The 25,768-nt window shown below is 39.2% G+C and overlaps 1 protein-coding gene across 16 annotated transcripts in view; it reads right to left on the bottom strand.

Moving 5' to 3' along the window:
• Positions 1–25,768, bottom strand: part of MICAL2 (microtubule associated monooxygenase, calponin and LIM domain containing 2) — a 129,598-nt gene that overhangs the window by 12,778 nt on the left and 91,052 nt on the right. For 12 of the 16 annotated variants that reach the window (XM_039340316.1, XM_039340319.1, XM_039340320.1 and 9 more), the window contains 6 exons: positions 24,127–24,310; positions 23,258–23,433; positions 20,422–20,499; positions 16,228–16,325; positions 9,191–10,514; positions 4,954–5,051 (listed from right to left, as the gene is read on the bottom strand). In XM_039340316.1, coding sequence (XP_039196250.1) covers positions 4,954–5,051; positions 9,191–10,514; positions 16,228–16,325; positions 20,422–20,499; positions 23,258–23,433; positions 24,127–24,310 — 1,958 coding nt within the window. Of the gene's footprint in view, positions 1–4,953; positions 5,052–9,190; positions 10,515–16,227; positions 16,326–17,953; positions 17,998–19,397; positions 19,481–20,421; positions 20,500–23,257; positions 23,434–24,126; positions 24,311–25,768 lie in introns of those variants that run through there. The other 4 variants (XM_039340322.1, XM_039340328.1, XM_039340330.1 and 1 more) reach the window with 4 other exon arrangements.

Genomic DNA, 25,768 nt, shown 5'->3' with positions numbered 1-25,768 from the left:
TTTTTAGACCAAATTGTGCCAAATAGCTCAGTATTATCTATAGCATTCAAGTTGGATAGAAAAGAATTTTATCCTTAAAACACCTTATGCAGATTGAGTTTGTTAGCTGCAACCTAAAGCATTCTAACAGGCAGTTACTTGAGATGCAATGGAGTAAGTAAACCTTCTTTGTAACCTTCATGACCTACAAGAGGCATGACTGTATTTTCTAAAGGATTATACTGCATGTCAACTACAAGGGGGTCTAACACTCCTTTTGCTGTAGTGGTTTGCTGACATGATTCATTGTCTGGAATTCCCCAGAAAACAAGGAAAAAGCATGGACTCTACAGCACCAAAAATGGTAAGAGTGTGTCAACAGTCTGTTCTATTTTCCATTAGAGAAACATAGTTTTGGCTTCTGGAAAATCCTCCCAGGCAAACTCTATAGAGCAACAGAGGCAATGACACTATGAGACTACATTCTCCAGTTAGTGATCTGTCTTAGCCAGTTGGATAGTCTGAATTCCCTTAATATGCAGCTGACCCAGTTTGAAGAAAAAAACCATCCTAGAGTTCTATAACTTTGCATCAAAGACCAGCTTAGCTTCCCCAGCCAAGGAGAATATCAGGCAACCAAATAATATCCCTCATCTTAATCTAACACCAGCCACATTAGAAAAGGCTTTTGGCAAATGAGTGGGTATTTCTTACTGATCACTGAGAATGCATCCTCACGGTCCCACTGCTGGGCTAAGGCTACACTGAAAATACAGACCGGCAAAGCTGTGTCAAACCCATACAATCCAGGTTTCAGTAATACGTGCCATATATCATTTTCTTCATTCACAATAACATCATAAATAAGTGAAATATAATTGTGAACTTCATTTAACAACAAATATCACCAGGGAATAAGAGCTAAATCCGTAGAAACCAGGTGATGACCTACAGCAGTCTATGTCCTCTGGCCATCAGGTGTTTTCTACCCTTGGTCATTCTTCATTTCTAACCAGCGTTTATCTAAAGTTGGAGGCCACCAATGCCATCCCCAGGAAACATTTAATTTTCCACATTAACATAGAGAAAAAGCTATGGCAAGGGCAAAAACCACATAGCAAGCTTATTTATTACAATTATGGAGTGTGACTTAAAGCAGCCTAATGCCTCAAATTCTGCTCTCATCCAAGCTGGAATGATTTCAAAACATCCCCAACATTGCGAAAACTCACCTGGAAGTACCCTCTCACAGCCCATAACCATAGGAGAAAGGAGAAAGAAAGCACTTATGTGTAAATACCTGACACATACCCACACAGAGAGAGACAGCCTCAGAGTTTTCTCAGAGGGACAGCCCTCCTTGATGTAGCTGAAGTTAGCTTCTCCTTCGTGCTGTTCCCCTAACCAGCAATTTCTGGCAAAGCCTCTACTTTGCCCTGAAAATCCACCATACAAATTGTTTTCTACTACCACCCACTTCCTTTCTTCAGAGTTAGCCAAAAGCGGCAGAAGCTGTGAGATGATGCAGGGAATGAGCAAGTGGAATCTGCTCTCAAGAAGGAAGAAGAAGAAGAAGAAGAAGAAGAAGAAGAAGAAGAAGAAGAAGAAGAAGAAGAAGAAGAAGAAGAAGAAGAAGAAGAAGAAGAAGAAGAAGAAGACGAAGAAGAAGAAGAAGAAGAAGAAGAAGAAGAAGAAGAAGAAGAAGAAGAAGAAGAAGAGGAGGAGGAGGAGGAGGAGGAGGAGGAGGAGGAGGAGGAGGAGGAGGAGGAGGAGGAGGAGGAGGAGGAGGAGGAGGAGGAGGCAACAACAACAACAGCCTTTTGGCTAATTTCAAGAGCTCGTTTTTCATGGAGTTCTACTAGTGAAACAGCTGATGCCTGGACAGCAGCCACAAATGACTGAAACGGCTGAGACTTTGTACTATCAGAGAAAAAGAGAGAGCAAGCCAGAAAATTATGTCAGACTCATATTCTAGAGAAAAGTAGGAAAACCTTAGATAGATATATTTTAAAAGGAGAGGTTCAAATTATATTAAAAACATTGGGCGATACTGCTTGTGCAGCTGGTTTCTAATGGGCCGCAGCCCAGGAGTTGGGGACCCCTCTTCTACACATATACACAAAAACATAATACACAAATAATTTAACACAACTCTAACTTAAATGTATATATATATATATATATATATATATATATAAAAGGCAAAGCTTCAAGGTACATGTACAGGTGTATGTGCTAGTTTAAATTTTCCTTTCTGATATTGATCTCTAATGTCTTCTAGCTCAACCTTTTATAAGTAGTGCATCAATCATGTGGTGGTCATTACACTTGCCATGCAAATATAAGATTACTGGTTCAAAACCTAGAACAAATAAAAAAGAAATACATTTTTTTTCTTTCCCTGAGGTACATACATGTGTTTGGACTTTAAAAAAAACTATCACCATAATGCACTGTTTCTTAATTCCTCTAGTTGCTTGAGTCTTTACTGTATCTTTAGATTTATTTAAAAATAAATAAATAGATAACTCCCCTCTCCCCTCTGGCAGTACATTTATTTTACTGACTAACATTACTATGTTTAATACAATGTTTTCTTTTATAATTATATTAAATTATTTTCCTTTTTGTACCTCTCTCTTTTCAATATCCCATAGCATCCCATCTGTTGCCTGCTTTATCTGTTGTATATCCACATAATGTTCTTTGCCATCTTCTCTTCATTTTTCTGCTGGCTTGAGCTTTTTCTTTATTTATTAAATTTGTATGACTCAGCAGTTCACCAGTAAATTCATACTTTAATTATGTAAAATAAGATGTAGGAAAGTATTTGCAAAATTAGATGTTGTGTTCAGGTTATCAGGAATTATTTTGATTTAAGTTAAATAAAGAGAGAGACTTCCTACAGCCATTCAAAGCAACCCACAAGGAGAATCCACAAGGGTGAACTATATTTTTGGTGGCTAAGTGCCATATTCAGTCATGTGCAGTATGCTGAAAAGCCAAGTTCAAAGAGCTGGCAGAGCCTGGAGAAAGGTAGGTAGAACTGGCGGTAAAAAGGGCTGGGCATAAATATTTGATAAATGAAAAACATTGACAAAAAGCAGTAGCCAGCCAGATTCTTCCAAGAAATAGTAAGAAAACTTTAGCAGCAGGCAGACCACACATTCTCGTATTTATAAATATATACCATCTCTGTAATGAAAGTATATACATGCATACATACTCTGTCTCCCTCCCTCCCTCCCTCCCTCCCTCCCTCCCTCCCTCTCTCTTTCACCCACACACACAAACAGAGTGAACAGAAGGCAAACTATTCCTGTTTAATATAATTTTATATAACAGAATATTAATGCCCAAGCCTTGAACATGTACTTGATGTTTTTCTTTTACTGTTCCCCTTCCCTTTGTCCTTATTCTAGCTTGCATTTTTCCTGTGCCCAACACGGGAAAGGGTGTGCAATGTGAAGGGAGCTTTGGGGTTCACACAAAAACTTTTGACTTTGCAGATTGCAGTTTTCAGCACTCCACACCAGCATGGCCAATACTGGGAATGAAGCTTAGCACCATATTAGGGTAATGCCAACCTATACTATTAGGACAGCATTGGCAACAGCCTCTTGTCCTATCTTTTTAGAACTTGAGGTGAAATTGAAGGTACTGTTTCCTACCAAAACTCTGGAAAGGGACAAAAAAACTGGCTTTGTCCACATGAGACACACTACCTTATTTACTCTGCATTATCCTCTCCCTCCCCCCCCCCCGCCAACATAGACATGCCACTAGAAAACAAAAGTTTGTTGACCTTCATACTGGAATATTCGTAAGTTTGTAGGATAAGAGAGTGAAAGTTCCCACTGCTTTTTTATAATTGTTAAGATTGCATGAAAAAAGTCTCCAGTAAGTAAATATTTTCCAAGTAGCTTCAACTTGTTGCTTAATCCCGTTTCTATACATAGTAGGTGATTACCAATTGACTTTGGCTTTCAAAATACATTAAGCAAGGTTGGACCTAGTTAGGACTTAGATGGAAGACCTCCAAGAAGAAACCCCAGGGTTGTGTGAACTAGATAAAGAAATTGAAAATGCTTCCTGGAAGAATCCTGCATCCTATACTGCTGCCTAGAAAACTACATGGATGCATCCTTGTAGTTCCCTAGACTCAAATTGGATTCCAGGGAATGTTACTTTCAAGATTTAGGCCCACCAAATAAGTTCTGCTACAAAGAAATTGAAATCACAGACTATTATTGCATATTTAATCATTTAAATGTATTTATTATTTTATAATTGCACCTAATTGACTCTGTTTAACCTATCTTAGTCTTTCTCTGTTACCGAAACTTATTTGTCTGAAATGGTATATAGCAGTGGTTCTCAACCTGTGGGTCGGGACCCCATTTGGGGTTGAACAACCATTTCACGGGGGTCGCCAAACAACGCAGTCTGCCATTTTTTCCCCCCTTTCCTTAGCTGTGCTATTCCCTTTTATTCTATTGACTTTTGAAAGCCAATAGAATAGACTCTCTTGAATAAAGTCTAATTCTATTGGCTTTCAAAAGCCAATAGGAATTGTCCAGGCTGTCTCTGCCCTGCTGAGCCCGCCAAAAGTCCCATTCTGCAAATGGTGCTGCACCAGTTGAGTAGTCCTCGACTTACGACCAGTTGAGTAGTCCTTGACTTACAACTGGTTGGGGGTCGCGGCTTGAGCGGGGGGATGGACTAGAAGACCTCCAAGGTCCCTTCCAACTCTGTTATTCTGTTATCTGTTATCTTAAGGAGTCCTCTAGAAAAATAGCTGGTCATTCATGCTGTCTCTGTGGGAGACTGGTTAAACTGTTATCCCCTTTCCCTCTTAAGATTCCTTAACATGTTATTAAACACACAAATAGATGGTTGCATTAAATGTTGATCATTTTTGTAATCAAGTGAAAACAGCAAATGTCTAGGGGAAAAAGCCCTTTAGTGACTTACCAAGAGTTGCGGTGAAGGCTTACATTCCCATTCACCATCAGAAGAGGATGAGCAATAGCTAATTGTTGCTTGTTTCCTGGCAGTTAGACCTTCAGATCCTGAAAGAGAATTAAAAGTCTCAATGACACAGCCTTTATTCTTTTCCTAGGATCCGACTGCAACCGCTTACGCTGCACCTGCTCATAGCTTCTCAAAGCTAGACCCCAACAACAGTTTGTAAACCTGATTACATTAATTAAATTTTGGCTACTGTTCAAAGCCTTCACTGCCTGGCAGTCCTGCTCTCATCCTCACAATATGAGTATATCAAATTTTATGTGCAACAATGGCTCACCCTAATATTAAAAAAATAGGCCTGTTATTAAAATGCATATCACAACTTAGCCACGTTATCTCACTATGTGGCATAAATAAATGCACCAAGACTGAGCCAGCTCTTAAACAAATTGCTCTTATGTGGCTTATAGCATCTGGCACCCATTTTTCTTCTGTGACATCTGCTCAGTGTAAAATAGCTGGCGTCAGAATGTCTGGTCATATTTTTAAAGAAGTCACAAATATAATCAGAAGCAAACGGACGTCTTGATGGAGGCTTTATCACTCAGCCTTCTGCAGCATAAATATTTCATTAATGGGATCTAAATAAATGTCACTTATACTTTCAATCTCCCAATCTCTGTCACAGCAGGTATTAAATAATAGGTGCTGTTTGTAAGCACACACATTGCAACACTGCAGAAAGCTCCATGGGAAAGGAAGGAGGATTTCTGGGAATAACTTGCATACCAAGTTGATTTCAATATTATGCCCTAACTCTACTTGTTACCCAGGTCATCAGCATGATGTTTTAACAGGAACTGAACCTGCTCTCTAACAATTTACTTGTCTAATTCATGTAACCCCTCCTCCTGTTAAATTAAACAACAGAAGCACAAGGAACATCTGCTGCTGCACTTAATTTGCTGCAAGATTAATGATTAACACCTGGATTCACTTATGTTCAGGGCAGGAGTGACAAGGACACATTGTTTAAGATGATTGAGGGCTTCTTGCTTACAGTAATATCAGATGAGTAACTGTGAATTTGCTATAAGTGATGGCAGAAATGCATGTTGTACAGGCACACAGAGATGTTGCTGTGCTTTGGAGAGACAAAACACTGTTTAGGAGGGCTTAGCCACACAATGGAAGGTTATGATCCAGGAAGGTTATTTTTCAATGCCCTATTCTCAACAGGTTATTCTGCTACCATGCATTTTAAGCCAAAAAGACATAAAAGATCAGTACCTATTATTATGGCCAGGAGCTATAGCAAGAGAAAATGCCTTGAAAATTCACACAAAAACATACCAGACAACAACTGAGAAGGAGAGCAAAGCCCCATGTTACAGGTTATATTAAATAGGACCCTGAATCAGAAATCTTTAAGAATAAGTTATCCAAATAGTAGTAGAATATATTTTGTATTCCTATGGCTTACTAAATGTGCAAGGAGTACTGAGGAATCCTTCAGAAAAGACATTCCCTGCAACAATGCCATTTTTGAAATGCATTCAAATAAATTTCATGAAAGAATTCCATGAAATCCACCTGGAAATAAAATCAAAGTTCATAAACAGTCCAACACTCCAGAAGACAGGCTTAAGATGCAGAAGGATCTTGACAGACTTGAACATTGGGTACTATCTAACAAAATGAAATTCAATGGTGAAAAAAAGTAAGGTTCTACATTTAGGCAAGAAAAACCAAATGCACAGGTATAGTATAGGTCAGGCATGTCAAACTCGTGATGTCATATGATGTCACGCAACGTATTGTGACTTTTCCCCCATTGCCAGCAATGGGTGGGTGTGGTTTCAGTGTGACGCATCCGGCCCATGGGCCGGCAGTTTGATATGCCTGGTGTAGATGGTACCTTGCTCAATAGTAGTAACTGTGAGAGGGATCTCGGAGTCCTAGTGGACAATCACTTAAATAGGAGCCAGCAGTGTGCTGCAGCTGCCAAAAAAGCCAACACAGTGCTAGGCTGCATTAACAGAGGGATAGAATCAAGATCACATTTTATTTATTTATTTATTTATGAGACTTATATACCGCTTTAAGTGCAAGCACTCTCTAAGCGGTGTACACCAGTAAGCAATGTATATATATATTTACATTGCCCCCAACAATCTGGGTCCTCATTTTACCTACCCCGGAATTAACATGAAGTGTTAATACCACTTTACAATGCCTTGGTAAGGCCACACTTGGAATACTACATCCCGTTTTGGTCACCATGATGTAAAAAAGATGTTGAGACTCTAGAAAAAGTACAGAGAAGAGCAACACAGATGATTAGGGGACTGGAGGCTAAAACATATAAGGAACAGTTGCTGGAATTGGGTATGTCTAGTTTAATGAAGAGAAGGACGAGGAGGGACACGATAGCAGTGTTCCAATATCTGAGGAGCTGCCACAAAGAAGAGGGAGTCAAGCTATTCTCCAAAGTACCTGAAGGCAGGACAAGAAGCAACGGATGGAAACTAATCAAGGAGAGAAGCAACCTAAAACTAAGGAGAAACTTCCTGACAGTTAGAACAATTAATCAGTGGAACAACCTGCCCCCAGAAGCTGTGAATGCTCCAACACTGGAAGTTTTTAAGAAGAGACTGGATAGCCATTTCTCTGAAATGGTATAGGGTTTCCTGCTTGAGCAGGGGGGTTGACTAGATGACCTCCAAGGTCCCTTCCAACATCATCATCATCATCATTATCATTTTAAATTGGAATAAATTAGGGCACATTTGCCTTTAAAGAAAGAAACTTCAGAGCAAAGTCCAAAAAGACAATGTAGTCAGTGTCTTTTTATGTACATTCAAAATAGGGTCGACTTAGTAATCAACTTTATAGTACTTGACATTCCTTCAGAATTTCAAACAATGGTAGAATTCTAGGTTAAGAGTTAGGTTATACTAACATAAGAGATTAAAAATTAGGGTCAGAATACAGTAGCAGCTCCTACTACAGCTACAGTCCTACCACATAATGCTACAATCACTGCTGAACTTAAAAATAGGAAAGATCCCTTTAACTATCTATATCCTGTGAATGAGTAGCCCCTCCTCCTCACACACAAACAACTGATCCATGCCCAACCTAGCGATTCCATGAGATTACTAGATAGATATGTAGATGAGTATCCCACCTAATAGTTAAGGAATGCAAGAATTTAAATCATTTGCCTTCTTCAGAAATGAAAAAAAAAAAAAACCACAATCTGGCCCTACCCTGTATATATTCTACCTAACAAAGATTGCTAGGAATTCTCGTGTCTCTCTCTGATTTTTCTATATTATTCTGCATTATTTTGTATTAGTCTGCATTTTTATGATTCCCATTCAATTTCATAGAAAAGAAAGTGCTTTCAAAACAATATAAAAGAAGAGAAAAACATCTGGAAGTCTTTTATTGTCCTGTATGGAATTCTCGCATTTAATTTAAATGTGATGTAATTGATGGGTAAATTTGAGTATCCTGATTTTCAGCATACAGTTTTGGACAGCCAGCCATGCTAGACCTCTACATGTAATTTTACCACTCTTGATTATTTTCTTTATAAAATGGGTCTGCAAACCTTTCTAACTTCCTATATTTCAATTATATCTCAAAGAAAGACATCAGAGAAAGAACATTTTATATGAAGAAAGTTTCATCTAGCAGATGGGACAGCCAAGAAGACTGCAGAATGCAGGACAGATATGAAAAAAAGTGATCACAAACCAATCCTCTGCTCCCTTTCAAAAATAATAGAAGTTCAAGTGCAGCACCAAAAGTATTCTAAAGAGGATTTAAAAAAAATAGCAATAGCAATAACACTTAGACTTATATACCATTCCACAGTGCTTTGCAGCCCTCTCTAAGGGGTTTACAGAGTCAGCATTTTGCCCCCAACAATCTGGGTCCTCATTTTACCGACCTCGGAAGGATGGAAGGCTGAGTCAACCTTGAGCCGATGAGAATCAAACTGCTGGCAGTCAGCAGAATTAGCCTGCAATACTGCATTCTAACCACTATGCTACCACCGCTCTTTTAAAGAACATTCTAAAGCATCCTGACCTAAAAATCCAGAATCTCTTTTACAGGGAAAATTGGAGGACGGATTCCCAGTATAGTAGTATAATAAAATACAGTATATGTTTCAAATGAGTAATATATGTCATTCTTAATTTAAAATATTTTTAAATAGCATGCTTACCTAAATATTCTCCTTTGGAAGAATTACTTAGTACTTTATCAACATCAAAGATGGTAGTGGGAGACATAGCTGGCATTAACAAAGGGCTTTTAATGCTGTCATCTTCTTTATTCCTCAAATTACTGAATAGATTCCACACCTTGTTCCTCTCAACTGGATCATCTAGTATAGAATTATCACTTTTACTTTTGTGCCTTAAAGATGGATGCAGCATGTTCTTTTGATTACAATCAATATATGACTTCCGAGCATTTTCTTTGAGGGTAAATCTTTCTAAAAGCGTAGGAACATCAACTTTATTAGAGTAAGAATGTCCACGGTGAATATTGTTGGATGATCTCGGATGCACATCATATTTTGGAAAATAGCTTTTATCATCAAACCGAAAATCTTCAACTGAACTGGAAAAATTAGAGATAACTGAACTCCTAGGTTCAAGGACCTGTTCTGTATTATTCAACATAATTAACTCTTGCATTTGTGCACTGGAGTCTTCCTGATACTTAGTATTTTTCCAATTATCAAGATGAGCCAGGTTATGAGAGAAATTAAAGGTGTTTTCCAGAGGACATTTGGTATGCACATCCTGGCTTTTTTCCCGACCTTCTAGTATGGATTTTCTAATGACATTAGCCATTAGCTTCAGTGACAGTTTAGGCTGAGCAGCAATGCATCTTTTGGGACATTTATCACCATATTTTGGACATTGCTGCTCAGGATCCCAAACTGGCAAAAGATTATCTGAGAATTCAGGAGACCTAACATAACTAGGTTGCTTTGCAATGTGTTCATCTCTAGTAAAATACGGATTCTTTGGCCCCGGAAGTCCTTGGTCTTGGTGAGCAATTCTTGCCTCTTCTGGTTGTGAATTCCTCAGAGCACGGGCTCTGGCCTGCCGCTCCATTGAAAGAGTTAACTTCCTCATTATTTTACTTTTAACTTTGTTTAAGGGTCTGTCTTGCTGTTCCTTGGCTGGCTCCGAAGCAATTTTATCTCCTTCATCAAGGTTTATGGAGGATGTATCTGAGTTTTTTGTAAACAGTCTTGAAGTCAGTTGCTGATTGTTTACTGCCTCATTTCCTAAATATTGCTCATTGGTACCACACTGGTTGACTCCAGGTTTAAGACAACTGGGAATGGTAGCCCAATCAGCATGAGAAAGAGATTGACTACGTGCCACTGGATAGCTATCTACGCAGCAGTGATGAGGAATATAGAAAGGAATTTGTTCAGGTTCATTGGTGGCTTTTTCTGTGGAGTGAAATTCTGCACTGTGAGGTTGGAAATGTGCTTTGGTTTCCGGAACGCTGTTGGGATATGTCAGCTGTAAGGAATGCATAAAATGATTATTTTTAGAGGAAAAATGTAGCTCCTCAGCCATGCTTCTATCTGGGGAGGATTTTGAAACAAATCAATTCTAAAAATGCACATATAAATATCAAGGCAACGGAGAGAGCTTAAAACCATTGAAAAGATGAAAACCATTCCAATAAAAATGGAAAAGGATGGTGATGTTAGCCAAGCTCCTCTGAGAGCAATAAAAATATTTGTGTGGTTGTAATTGTAGGTGTCTTTATGTGCAGCAGGGTGCACCATAGCTAGGTAACATGCAGCAAGCCTAATTCTGTCTCCCAACTATTCCTCATTATTAAGAGATGCTTATTCCTCAACTGCATGGTTCAACAAACACACAACTTGTCTAAGTGAAAAGCTGGCCTACATAGGCAGGCTGGCTGGCTGGACCTTAGCAATTTTCTGCTACATTTAGCTGCAAATAATCAATAGCATCTCTTTGACCCTGACTGGACTGGACTATTGGCCACCCTGATGCATTTTAGCCCACAAGTTTCATTTTTTATAAATTGATTAGCTTTAAACCCCATAATTTGGATTCAAAACCACAGGGTGTTCTTTTTTGAACTTTGGAAACATATGATCCACTAGAGGAAACCCAGCAGTGAAATGGAGGAGAGAGAGGAATCTTCATCAATTTCCTCACCAATTCCTTCCAAAAGGGACTCTGTCGCTTTTCTTAATAGGATCCCTAAGATATACAGCCCTGCAAATGTAACTGTGACAGAAAAGAGATTACATGTATAGTTTCCTTCCTGCTATAAAAAAATCTACAGCAAGTTAGATATTTATGGACAAAGAACATTGTTCTATGCAACTCTACTTTTTCCTTTCTGGACTAGCCACTCATAAGACCTCTCATAACCTGAAGCAGTTCTCAAACAAAGCTCAATGTTACCTGAAGTCTGTCTAGCCATTGTCAACTTCTATCACATCTCATCTTAATGGGCTCTTATTGTAGCAGGTGGAAGAAAAGGTATTTTAACATAGAACATTTCTTTTTGTCATCTTATTGGATGACTGTATGCAGGCTCTACTGAATGTGATTAACTGTTCCTATATCTCAGTGATGGCGAACCTTTTAGAGACTGAGTGCCCAAACTGCAACCCAAAACCCACTTATGCATCGTCGAGTGCCAGGTGGGTGTGGCCAATTGGGTGGGTGTGGCCAATTGGGTGAGCATGGCTGCCGTGGTAACAGCAGACTGGGGGGGACTAAAAAGTTCAATCAATCAATTCCAACTTTGCAAGAACATTTTTTTCTCACAAGAAGTTGAAATTGACTGATTGAACCTTTTTTTTTTTTTTTACATAGCGGCAGAGGCCTAAAGTGAAAAGGTTTTATAAAAACCAGCTGAAGGCCTAGGACTGGGGCGATGACATGCGTGCTCACAGAGAGGGCTCTGAGTGCTGCCTCTAGCACCTGTGCCATAGGTTCACCACCACTGCTATATCTATTCTAATAAATGGTTATAGGGAAACATAAGAGATGCTGTTTCCTGCATGGGTATGTTTTGTAAGGCAAGTAATAGAGAAATATTTAAAGAATTAAAGTTATAATTAGATAAGAGACATCAATTGGCATTGGCCCCACTTAAAGTCAATGCTTGTTTGAGCCTCATTTTCAAGTTTATAGTTAAATCCTTGTAAAAACACGTTAAATATCACATGTTACCATACTGTTGAGACAAGATATATGTTTTCTTATTAACTGAAAAATGTAGAGGACAATTTTATTCATTTTTTGGTGATTATTCTATTTGCAGTATATTTATTCTACCAATAAAGTTGTTATACAAATTCCGAAACAACTACCAGGAATTCTGGTTGCAGAAAATTCTATGGAAAGGGATTGTTCCATTTCCAGGTAATAACATGCAAATGTTCTATATGAATTTTTGTTAATATTTAATTTTATCTGTGATGAAAGAAAATGTCTTTGAAGTAGACACTATAGCTTGGCTTATTCAACCTGCTTGGCAAAGTCAGAGCTATTAACAGTGTCCAGAATTTTTCAAAGGTCAATCTTAGAAAAAAATATCAGACACTATAATGATGCCTTTCCTGGAGTTGAGACATGGAAGAAGACAAAGTCATCCTGTTTTTGTGTACTTTTTTATAGCCTGCCCAACCTGAGTGCATCCATGTGAGTAAAAACAAAACAGAACAAAAGCAGGTTTGCTATCCTGCTGTTTTGTAAGATAAGCTAGGCTGCTAGGCTAGCATTCTTTACCAACCTTGTTGGAAAGGTGCCAAAGTGAAGTGGAACACTTTCACTTTTTGGGAGGAGGGGCTGTGTGAAGAATCCATTAACTAGTGTGGCAAATATTTGAAGGGGAGCAGCTGGAAACAGGAAAAGTGGGAAAAGAGGGTATTAATGCCCAAGAACCACTGGAAAAGTAGAGTGGAAAAGATTGTCAAGAGACTGGAGAAGGAGAAAGAGAAATAAAGGTAGGACTGGAAAGATAGACAGACAAGGAAGGAGGTGAATTTGAGAGAACGATGGAGAAAAAAATGGAAGTGGAACAGTGGGTGAATGAGAGGGGTGGAGAGAAAGTGAACGCAGCAAGGGTAGAATAAAAAAAATAACCTCTCAGGATGGCAATCACAGCGGTGCAATCAAAGTTCTGCCCATTTTTAATGTGCATCAGTACAAAAATGGACAATGGTTTGATTGCACTGTTGCAGTTGCTGTCTTGATTTTTTTTTTTTTTAAACCATACCCTGTGGACACTCCTGGCATTGGTTGAGGGAGCATAATGGGCAGAATCTAACCGTCTGCAGTTCTGTGCCAGGTAACTGTGTAGTGAAGTGAACCAGGAAAGCCATCTGTGAAGTTCAGCAGGGAAGCTCAGGGGATAGTTATTGAAAAAAAAACCACATTATGTCTAAATTCAATCCACACTTTCCCATCCCACATGAGATGGGAACAAAAAAACCCTTCTGCTTCTATGGTCTTTAAAAACAAGCCTTGGGACAGATGGGCAAGAGTCTGCATTTGTGACCTGCCATACTTGTGGTTTGTTTGTATTCCTGGCGTATATCTGTAGCAACTCATAAGTGATTTGAAAAGAAAAGGAAAAAAAAAGCCTGAGGACAGAAGCATAGCCATACTTCAACTGATGAGAGAAGATGAAGCTGTATCAGATACAGAAAAGGAGGCACTAGTAGGAGCTGCGAAGGAAAGCAACTCTTTAGAAGAAAATTGAACAAGGAAGCAAATGTAATGAAAAAGAATGACTATGGTTTTATCTTCACATCCTGCTAGCCCCTCATGGCATGAAAATGCCCTGATAATTATCTTTGTACATCACATCAGCGAGAACATTGCTTTTGGGTCATCCTCAGCCCACCAGAGAGACAGCCTATTTAGCTGTTCCTGCTTTGACATAGGCACACAGAGACATGTCTCACCTATCATTTGAGTTGGTAAAATAAGTGGAGGGAGCTATTTTTAAAAACAGCCTTGATCTGTCCCACAGATCTGTATTTAAAAACAGAGTCTATGCAGAATATTTACTATTTCCTGGGAAGCACCCACCGGTCCTACAGATCGAACGCTGCTGGTCATCCATTAGTTCCTGGAAAAGCAAGAGAAGAAAAATCTCCTACTTTACTGACTCTGTAGATCACTGTTTCCCAGACTTGGCAGCTTGAAGAAGTACGGACTTCAACTACCAGAATTCCCTAGCCAGTTGTCAAGCTGCCAAGGCTGGAAAACACTGCTGTAAATTATCCCCATCTGGGATGGATAAATGATGATTAATAAAGGACGAGGACATTGACTGCTTTACTAAGCAGAAATAAGTCCTCTACTACAGGGTTTTTCAACCAGTGGTACGGGTACCACCAGTGGTACATTGGCACCTGGCAGGTGGTACGCAGCCCTGCCCAGCCTAGCCAAGTGTAGCGGGGGAGGGAATGAGCCAAAGCGCAGCACAGGACTTATTGTGAGAGAGTCCTCAGGAGCTGCAGGGATAAGTTGAGGATTACCTGTACTTTATCACTTTTTTCCTTTTGGGGGGGTCATCACGTTTTTGACTGGGGTCGAGTTTTTGTTTGTCAAAAGGTTGCAAAAGGGGATTACATGACCCTGGGACACTGTGATCATCATAAATATGAATCAGTTGCCAAGCATCCAAATATAAATCACATGACCCTGGGCATGCTGCAATGGTCATAAGTGTGAAAAATGGTCATAAGTCATTTCAGTGCAATTGCAACTTTGAACAGTGTTTTTTTTTTGTTTGTTTGTTTTTTTGGTCATCAAGTTTTTGACACCTTCCTAGGTGGTACTCGAATATTGCCATATCCTAAAAGTGGTACAGTTGATGAAAAGGTTGAAAAGCCCTGCTCTGCTATACATTTGTTAGTCATATATTGGGAACAGGTTTTGACAGATGATTACAACGCTGGATTTAGTTGTCTGTCAAAACTTGTTTCTTCCGTTAGGAAGGGTGATGGTTGATAACACCAGAAAAATCCACTTAACATCTTCATTAAGTTGTTTTTTGCCCTTCCTAGCATTTTCCCACAAGTGCAGGGTTTGCTTTTTACAGATCAACCAAGTGTTGATCCATTCGTTGTGACAAGAGTTGATTAACTGGCTTGTCTCCTGAGCTTATCTCCAGGAGCTGAGAGAGTGACTGGCCGAAAGTCACCCACCCGACTCTCAGGTCTCAGTCTTTGGGTTTCTAGCTGTTGTTTAACCACAAGACCAAATTGCCTCCCCCATATTCATTAAGTTTAAATTTCTGAGGACAGCACCAGAGGGGTTTTTTTTTTCATTGCTGAGTAAGAAAAGTACTTTCCAATGAGAGTAGCACAAAGGGCATTTGTTGTTCTGTCTCAGAGTACAGCACAGACTCAGGGATGTGCTAAAACCTGCACTATACAGGGAGATGGACTAGATCATCTCTTCAGTCCCTTCCAACTTTATGATTCTATAATTCATATTAAGGTATTTGGAGGAACATATTAACATTGGACAACCAATGTCCAATTATTGGTTGTCCAACCAATTAAAATGGTCTGGAATGGTATAGGGTTTCCTGCTTGAGCAAAAGGGTGGACTAGAAGACCTCCAAGGTCCCTTCCAACTCTGTTATTCTGTTATTAAGAGTTGCCTACCTGACAGGGATAGGGATAGAGGTTGAGGAGACATTCTGCACACTGGAATTCAAAATAGAGTTCAAGCTCTTGCAGGATAATAGGCTTTACATTTTCAGGAAAGAAGAGACAGGAACCCTGAAGGACAGAGCAGATGCACCCTTCAAGAAGTTAACAGAAGAGCTGCAATACTTAATTATTCACTCTACAAGCAATTAAAACAAATGTGTGCTGGGGGACTGATTGACTTATGAAGTGTCCTACCTGCCAATTGCAAAACTCAGGGATGTAAGAAAACAACTTCCAACATCTCCACTGAAATGTTTACTGTCTGCTAATCCATGTATGCCAAATGATGTCATTTTCCCTCTCCAATATCTTATGTCAAGGGCACTGATGCCCTTCGTTGCACAAGGCAAATGTTGTAAGATAGACTGAAGCCTTCCGAATGCCAATTCTATCTCTTTGTGCTTTAAATGGATTGTTCACTTAAATATTAAACAGTACATGTTAACAAAAAAAATATATGATACAGCAGTTTCAAAACAATGTGCTGCCCTCTCTTGGCCACCTACCTCTGTCTTAAAGCAACTCTCTTCAAACTCTTGTTGAAGACTGGCAGAAGCATCCTTTGAAGATGATCCACTTTTCTTGTTGTACAAAAGAGGAAAATCTATGAAAGGACAATGAGTTGTTCAGTTAAAACGTGAGCATTTCTACTAAGTATGTTTAGTCTAAAGAAGAGAAAGCTAGCAGGAGTCATGATAGCAGCCTTCTGAGATTTGAAGAATTGTCAGAAGGATGAGATTATGGATTTATTCTTCAGGGATCCCTAAATGAAATAGATGGCTGGAAGACTTACAGGAGATCCCATTCAAAAGAAGGAAGAATCTCCCAAATGTGAGAATTGTTAAATAGTGGAACAGTCATAGATGCTTCATCGCCAAGGTTTTAAGCAAAGAGTGGATGCTTGTCTTGGAAAGGATGAGAATACCTGTCCTGGGCAATGGGTTGCACTAGAAGACCTCTAGTTCTTCTCGATTGAAAAGATTGAATGGTGACATCACCATTGCCTGCGTGATGCCCAACTGAGGGCTCCTTTCATGTTCCTATTAAGTTGCCCATGGAAGTGGTACCCATTTATCTACTTGCGATCATCCACTTTCAAACCGCTGGATTGGCAGGAGGTGGCAGTAACTGGTTCTCAAACATGAGCCTGCCAATTGTCAACCCAGCATCCTAACCTTGGGAGCCACCAAGTTTCTGTAAGACCTCTGATAATTCTATGATTGTGCCCTTCCGATCTGAAATGTGTAGCAGAGTGCATATTGGCTATGCATATTGCCTTTTAGGAGACATGGATATTTCGTGGACAAAAATTTACTCTCTAAGAGGAAAAAAGGCCAGACTTTGTATTATCTCTGTACCTATTTCTTTAAAATCCAATGACTAGGTAGCTACAGCCCCAACATGATGTCATCTGCAGAACATCCAGCTACAGTCTAATGGCTGGGCGAGATTATTCTCCCCTATTGTAAATCTACAACAGCCTGTCATGCAGGCATTTATACAGCTTCCTCTATATTCCTCTAACCCCGCCTTAAGAATTGTGGAGCAGAATTTTCACTGCTGGCCGACTTCCCACCAACCTTCAGATTTCTTCACAATGGAATTCAAGGCCAGGGAGCTCTTCTCTTTATTGACTGAATGGCTCAGCTCAGCTCCTGGTGGTGCCAATTAAGCTCAGCGGGGGACACAAGCAGCAGCTGTCAAAGACTTGTTGTCGTACCCCCCCCTCCATGCACCAGTAATGGTGGAAATGTTTTGTTCTCTGAAACATGGGAAGCAACGGACCCTTCACCCTTTCAATAGGAATTCTTGGCTCACATACTGTAGTATGATTTATACTTTTCTGTTACTGGAATAGTAAATGCCAAAAATATTTGTCCAGATTTGGATACATTCAATGCTCCTACTGCTTTTTAAGCAAGTGACATCATTTCAGCTGATGCCTGCTCAAATTATTTATCCACTCCTTTGTCTCTTATTTTTTCTTGTGACATATTCGAAGAATATCCCCAGCTTCAATATTCCAGGTGTCTTTAATACATTGAATACTTATTGGGAGAAGTCAAAAGATAATGGGGTTAAATATGATGAATATTGATCTATCCATGTATACCCATGCAAACTAGTATGTAACAGCAGGGTATACACCACTGATTCCATTTACAAGTGCCTCCTGTGTTTTCCACCCATGAACATCATATAGTCTATGCAACATACCTAAATCTGAAATCTTTAAAGGTAGACTTTTCATTGTTTTCTGAGCTGAGGGTCAACACCTAGTGTATTGAGAGCCATATTACAAAAAAAAAAAAAAAAATCAAGATAAAAATGCAAGTAGGACCAGGAGAAAACCAAACTTAGTTATCTGTTAATTTAAATATAACTAAACTTACATATAGCAAATAGGCCATTTATTTAACAATTTACTTCTTTTTTGTGGGCTTTCAGGACAGTTCCCAAGTTCACCCCAATTTAAAGAGAATAATACAGATTGTATTTCCAAAAATTAAAAGAACAGCATTCAAATATTAAAACAAAGATGTATTTTGGAATTCTAGAAGTCTAGCTGTGAAGATTTCTGGTTTTTACCCAGATAAAATATAATTGTTGAGGTGGGCAGAATACTTTAATTGTAGGTAATAATTCATTCCAGTAAATAGATTAGCTTGAACACGTTAACATTCAATACATTCTTCCCACAAGCTTTTAGCTCCCTCTGGAGACGCCTCATCAAACACACAGGGGAAATTTTAAAAAATACAAAATGACAGCAGAATTAATAAGCAGCATTTTAAGCACAGGCTTAATTGAGAAGAACAAATTAAAAATGAGGTGGCGGTAGTTTTGCCACCTGCCTAACTCTCTTTTGTGAAAGCATTAGGATTTTTGCAAACTGTTTGTTCATTAGTTTGTGTGCTAATTGGACAACTAGGGCAAACCTGACTTTTTATATCTAAATGTAATACATAAAGGCATTGTTATTCGTGAATATGCTGCATATCAGAACATTTTGTATGATGTCAAAGCAGGGCTCGCTTGCTAGAGTGAGACAGTGGCCTCTGATGGCAAATGCTTGATGATATGGGGGGGAGGGGGATGAAGCAAGATAATAATTCAGAAATGGTGGCCTCTTCTGGTATTGTACCATGTGACCTAGGAATAGAATGGCTCCGGAGGTCTTCTAAAAGCAAGGGTGCAATGAATGCCCAGGGTGAGGGATGGTGAGACTTGGTGGGGTGGAAAGTAGGCCCAGGCCTGCAAAACCCCCAAGGGACAGGAAGTGGAGCACAGGGTACCTCAGGGGATACGGCCTGTGCTAGGCCTCCTAGGGCTTCCCTTGGAGCCCCTGAGGCACCCATGCTCCGCTTAATGACCTGCACATTTGTTTAACAATGTGATCAGCTGTTAACGACTTCTTTCACTTAGTTGCTGTCACAACTTCCAACTGTAACGGGTCATGGATTATCTGTACTAGGCTGCCTGAGCTAGGTTGCTTTTCAGATACAGAGAAAGATATTCCTCCCCTTGCCAGTATCAAAGATCCAAGGACCAGCCCAGAAGCTTCTACACCATTCTACAGAAGGAGAAATAGGCAATAGCTTCACCTCAAGCAACAATATGTTTCCAGTCAGCCTTTTCTGAGAGGCCTGAGATACCAAAGATTATAGAGTCTCATCACTAAGAATGGAACTCAAAAGAGCTGAGAGGGATCAGGCTGCACAGCAGGTGATTCGCAGGCCAGGTGGACCAAGCTGTGTTCTAGAAAGGAAAATGAAGAAATCTCCTATCTGAGAGTAATGTAAATGAATCTACAATGTACTTTAAATGTAAAGATACATTCACATTTTTTTTCCCAGCACTGAATGGGCTCAAATGCTTGCTTTGTTGATTGAGGCTTGGTAACAGCTGAAAATGAAAGTATTTATAATATATCAAAAAGTCTGTATTGGTTTCTACAATAAAGCTTTTACAGTCTTCTTGTTAGGTTAGACTTGTGGCCAATTATTAACAATACATTTAAAAGAGGAAGAGAAATAATGCAAATTAAAATGCTGGAAAATCCATGTTAGTTATTCAGTGCAACAATACTACAAAACTCATGTTACAAGTATTACAAAGTCCATCCTATGTGGCTCTCATATCGTTGAAATTCTAAAGAGGGAAAACTGTTTTACAAATAGTCAATAGAAACAGGGAAGCAAAATTTTAAAAAAATGATTAAGTGGCTTTCCCACGTCTTCTCTTATATCAAAGCAATTTCCTTAAAAGTAATCATAATCAAGTCATGAGACTAGGTGGACATTACAGGTAGTTCTTGACTTGCAAACATTCTTTTAGCGACTGAAGTTACAACGGCACTGAAAAAAGTGACTTACAACTTGTCCTCACATTTATGACTGTTGTAGCATAGTCATGTGAACAAAATTTGGGTGTTTGGCAACCATGTCTATTTATGACAGTTGCAAAATCCCAGGTGATCACCATTTGTGATCTTCCCAGCCGAATCCCAACAAGCACACTCAATGGGGGAAGCTGGGTTCAGTTAACAACTTGTGCGATTCACTTAATACCTGAAGTGATTGGCTTAACATCCGTAGCACAAAGGTTGTAAAATTGGCATACGTGAAAGTTGAACATAAATGAAATTGTTTGTGGAAGAATGTAGCTAAATGAGTAATTTTAGTCAGGTTATATCTTACTGGATTGAATTTTCTTTTTCCAGTTCTGGTATTTTTTTGATGAAGAAGAGTCACGAAGAGTGTAGGCTCGTTGTAATGCTAGAGGGGAAAAATAGGAAAAAATAGCTACAAAAGGCATTTGCTAAAACACAGGAAGTTCCAAACTTTAACAGTAAGCACAATGAGATTTTAAATTTGAATTTGTTTTTCTTGGATATCTGTTTTGGAGTTATTCCATAACTGGAGAGTAAAATTTGACATCCTACCCCTCCTTATCATCCATATTTGACAAAACCAGTTGCAATTCATAGCAATAAAAAATTCAGTCAAGCCATCTTCACAGAACAGTTCGCTCAAGAAGTTTACATTTCAAGAAGAAGAGTTAAAAAATTACAATTTTTCTAAGGCAATGACACCTAATCATTTCAAGTGGGCTGATAAATATTTAAATATAGGCCACTAGATGGCACTGTTCTCCAATCTGTTTTTCACTTAGGCCAGTGTTTCCCAAACTTGACAATTTTAAGGCATGTGGACTTCAACTCCCAGAATTCCACAGCCAGCAATGCTGGCTGTGAAATTCTGGGAGTTGAAGTCCACATGCCTTAAAATTGTCAAGTTTGGGAAACACTGACTTAGGCCATGGCTCAGCTGTTTAACCCTCAATTTATTCCATTTTTTGCAGAATGTTGTAGCACAAGAACTCATTTATGCCCAACCATTTCTATATCTCTATTGTTTCTCTTGTCTGCAGTTTTTTTTTTCACTCCAGAATAAGGGAGAAAATGAAACATTTGTTTTTCATTGGTGAAGTTATATAATTCTCACAACTGACTTCAAGGAAAAAGTTAATCCTGTTGATCAAGCAAACAATGACAGTGCGAAACACAGCAGTGTGGGAGATAGAAAGCTGAGGATAAGGGAGGCCCCAAAGGGGAAAATACGTTATGTACCAGGGATCCTTATGGATCACTTTGGAAAAAAGCAGTGTGGAAGCTGAAGAGGGGGGGGGGAATTATGACTCTTTCTCTCTCAGTGTGTGTGTGTATGTGTAAAACACAATGTGTAAGAGAGGGAAGATATATGGCGGTTACTCCATGGAAGTGACTTCAGTCAGATACTGTGCATTTGCTGTGCATTTCAAAAGCTTTCCTTTAAAAAGAGAAATTTAATTTGTACAGATTCTTGGCTGCAGTATGGGTTGTCCTCGACTTACAACAGTTCACTTAGTGACCAAAGTTGTAACAGCACTGAAAAAAGTGACTTACGACCATTTTTCAACTTTTACAACTTTCTGACAAGCAAAGTCAATGGAGAAACTAGATTCACTTAGCAACCATGTTACTACTTTAACAACTTCAATGATTGAATTAACAAATGTGGCAAGAAAATGGGGCAAAACCCACTTAACAAATTTCTCACTTAGCAACATAAATTTTGGGCTCAATTGTGGTCTAAGTCAAGGACTACCTGTACTAGGATTAAAAGAAGAGGACATTAAAATATATTTGCTTCGATATCTATTAAAATACATAAAGCATAGATTTAATCAAGCTATTGTTTTACAGTTGTATTGATTATGGAATGGACAGAGCAAACAATCAATTTCTTCTCCCTGAGCAATTCTACATTGCAGGAAACTCTTTTTAGAAGCCTGTATCTGCAGAGAGCAGGTCAAGTTAAAAAGGCCAAGCAACTTGAAACAAAATAAAGTTCTATTATTTTAGAAAGCATGTAACAAAAGTTGGATGTATGGAAAGCATTCTTTTTCAGAGTTTTATCAGTATTATTTTATATAATGGTACATTTTATAAATATATCAACTCAATTGTCTGCATTATTGTTATATTGGATTCAGTTGTTAAGAAGTAAGGACAAGGGGGGACATGATAGCAGTATTCCAATATCTCAGGGGCTGCCATAAAGAAGAGGGAAACAAGCTATTTGCCAAAGCACCTGAAGGCAGGACGAGAAGCAACGGGTGGAAACTAATCAAGGAGAGAAGCAACCTAGAACTAAGGAGAAACTTCCTGACAGTGAGAACAATTAACCAGTGGAACAGCCTGCCTCCAGAAGCAGTAAATGCTCCAACACTGGAACTTTTTAAGAAGAGACTGGACAGCCATTTGTCCGAAATGGTGTAGGGTTTCCTGCCTGAGCAGGGGGTTGGACTAGATGACCTCCAAGGTCCCTTCCAACTTTACTACTATTGCTAGTATTTTACGATGCTACTCTGCATAAAAATCTATGCCCTGGAGTCTATCTTTGGCTTAATTATCTAATGCTAAAGTGAACTGAGATAGCTAAAAAGTACTTGAGAAAATAGAGAACCCAGCATCCACAAGTGAATTTGTTTAATTCAACTGCATTTTTTTCTTTTTCAACCCTGTAATCTCTTGAGTGGGGATGGAGTCAGGGTGACTGAATGGAGCTGAGCAGGGCTTTTTTTGTCATAGAATGCCAAGAACGGAGTTCTGGCACCTTTTTTGGATAGAACCTTGTAGGGTAGGCAAGGCGGGTTGTATAATGTGTGTGAGTTCTGGCACCTTTTATTTTTACAAAAAAAGCACTGGAGCTGAGCATTTAGTGGTCCGATGCCCTTCCTGATATATATGCAGAGTTCACAGCAGATATTTTCTCTTTGCACCCTGATAAAGAAACATCTGTCTCTACCTAGGATTGCATTCTCAACCTTCCAAGTGGGAGGTGAGCCTCTTCAACTCCAGGCCTCTGTGCCGCTCAATTCAACTGCATTCACATCTTCTGAACCTCATAACACTTTATCAATGGGTATGTCTTGAATTGTTTCAGTGCCTTTTGGTGAAATCAGGGAGATATAGTGCTTATAGAAACTTACCATTAGCAGCTTTGGATTTTTCAAGGCAATCCTTTCCCTTCTCCAAATTTGTGGTAAACAGTGGAGAACTTTTCGAAGATGGGAGGCAATTCCAGATGGGCTCAGGCAATGACAACATCTTTTCTGAGGATGCAGAAATGGCTGAATTGCCAGAAAGATCACATTCTAGTTCTGAGCTAGGAATCCAAGAGTAAAAAAAGCTGGTTGCCTTAAACATGGCCAGCAAGTGGTACAAAACAACTAATCAACCATTCACATAGGTACAGTATTTTTCCCTCAGTTCTGTAATAAGCATCATTGGTGGACTTTGCTATATTTTTTCTTTTGATAGGTGTTCTATTTCTGGACATGTGCCCTCCAGATGTGTTGAATTACAACCACCATAACTCTCAGCCAACAAAAATGAAAAAAAAATAACACCTCCTCAGGTCACACTACTGAAAGCCTATCAAGTTATTGACAGTTCTTCAAAAAGAAAGAAATGCTAATGATGGAACTGGAAGGACAAAAAGTTGAGGAAACCCAGTGCAAAAGAAACCAAGAAATATATACTGTATATTTGTATTCTATAAGCTGCTTTCTTGTAAACTTCAATAGCTGTTTACATACTGTATTTTTTACTGTTCTTGTCAAAACTAATCTGGATTTAATCCCCCACCCCACCCTGTATTACTCAGACTGCGTGGGATGCAAAGATTTCCTGCCAGTGAATCATATGCCCACAAAAGCTTCGTGCAAGCTGCAAGACTTCAGTGTTCCTGGTACATCATTCTTTCTTCTCTCAGATTTCTATTTACTCTGACAAGTGAGTCCTAACATTTCTGGCTCTGACTCATTCAAGGAAGTAAATTTGCATCAGTAAACAATACCTGCTTCCATCACTGGTTACTAGGACTTGGACTGCCATAGGTTTGTGATGAGCTTTCTCTTCTTCTGGGGTAAATCTGACCAATGTCCATTCAGAAGAGGGCAAGGAGCTTCTCAAATCAAGATGGGGAATATTCTTGCACTTCTTTGGAGAGATGGATTCATCTACTGGAGAGTTGTAATACTCTAGAAAAAAAATAATGAAAAACATGAAAACTTGCCCCATGTCAATTTAGAACAATAACATTGTTCATTCAGGATATATGAAGATAAGCTCAAAATTAACTGCTATGTCCATTGTTCAAAAGTATCCTTCCTTCAATATGAAGGATGTACTTCAATATGTCCAATGATAAATATTTTGCTGGAGCAACTGGAGAAAAATAGTTGTCCTCACTTTCCTTTGATTTTCTCATGTAGCAGAGAACTGAAAGGTAACAACCAGTAGACAACCTATGCCTGAACTGGGTCCTGGGTTCTGCTGCTATTGCCTCTATGACCAATGACCAAACATTCCATTCTTCCTGGCTGTAGCCTTGTCTAATGTTCTCCACTTGAGCTGCTTCTGTTACCAGGATTATCTGCTTCAAACAGACTCTACCTGTCCAGTTTGCATATTCTGTGTGTGGATGCTGAGGGTTTCCCCCATGCAAATTTGTGGAAGAAGAGCCAGAAATCAGTACTTCTCCCTTATGGTCCTTAAACTCAGGAACAGCTTTCTTCTGGAAATGTTTTATATATCTTCCCTCCCAGTATTTAAGAAGTTAGTAAAAACATGACTGTTTAGAAGAGCCTTCAATAGCATGTTCGGTTGGGAGATACCCAATGCAATTATTAACTAATTATTTAATTAGGAGATACCCAATAACAAGATTAATTTTAATTATGAGTATTTTTACACTTTCATTATATTGTTGTATTTTGAAAGCTTATGATGCAAGACTCAAAGAGCCCCTTGGGATTGTAGTGATACAAAAACAAACAAACAAACAAACCAGGTCTCTCACCTAAAGACATACCCCTTGTTTCACACAGATCTGACTCTAGTTTCTTTTCTGGTTCTCCCATCAACTTTTCTAAGAAAACAACCAGAAATAGAACTTGGCTCTGGAAGGCTGTCTCTGAACCAGAGGAGTTCACCATAAAAAACAGTTTAAGTTCAGAAGTTGCCTTGGCCATGAATTTCCACTCCCTGCAGTCAGAAAGGTCGACATGCATGGCCCTCTGTTGTGCCTGATGGGAACAACAGGGATCAGGATGGATGGCACTGGTGGTCCAGATCCACTTCAACTTCACATTTTGAGAGCAACTACTAGCAATCTTACAAGATGTAATCTTACAAGCCTCCACTGAGATGTTTATGTCCAGACAGTCAACACTCTAGCATACAATTCATGGATACATTAATTTTTTTTAAAATAATAATAGTAATAGTAGTAAAGTTGGAAGGGACCTTGGAGGTCATCTAGTCCAACCCCCTGCTCGGGCAGGAAACCCTACACCATTTCGGACAAATGGCTGTCCAGTCTCTTCTTAAAAACTTCCAGTGTTGGAGCATTTACTGCTTCTGGAGGCAAGCTGTTCCACTGATTAATTGTTCTCACTGTCAGGAAGTTCTCATGAAGCAACACCAACCTATGTTTG

The sequence above is a fragment of the Crotalus tigris genome, unplaced genomic scaffold (assembly GCF_016545835.1).
Source record: "Crotalus tigris isolate CLP2741 ecotype Arizona unplaced genomic scaffold, ASM1654583v1 scf7180000017744.3724543626:3957646, whole genome shotgun sequence".
Taxonomy (NCBI): Eukaryota; Metazoa; Chordata; class Lepidosauria; order Squamata; family Viperidae; genus Crotalus; species Crotalus tigris.
This window is presented reverse-complemented; position numbering and strand designations above follow the sequence as displayed.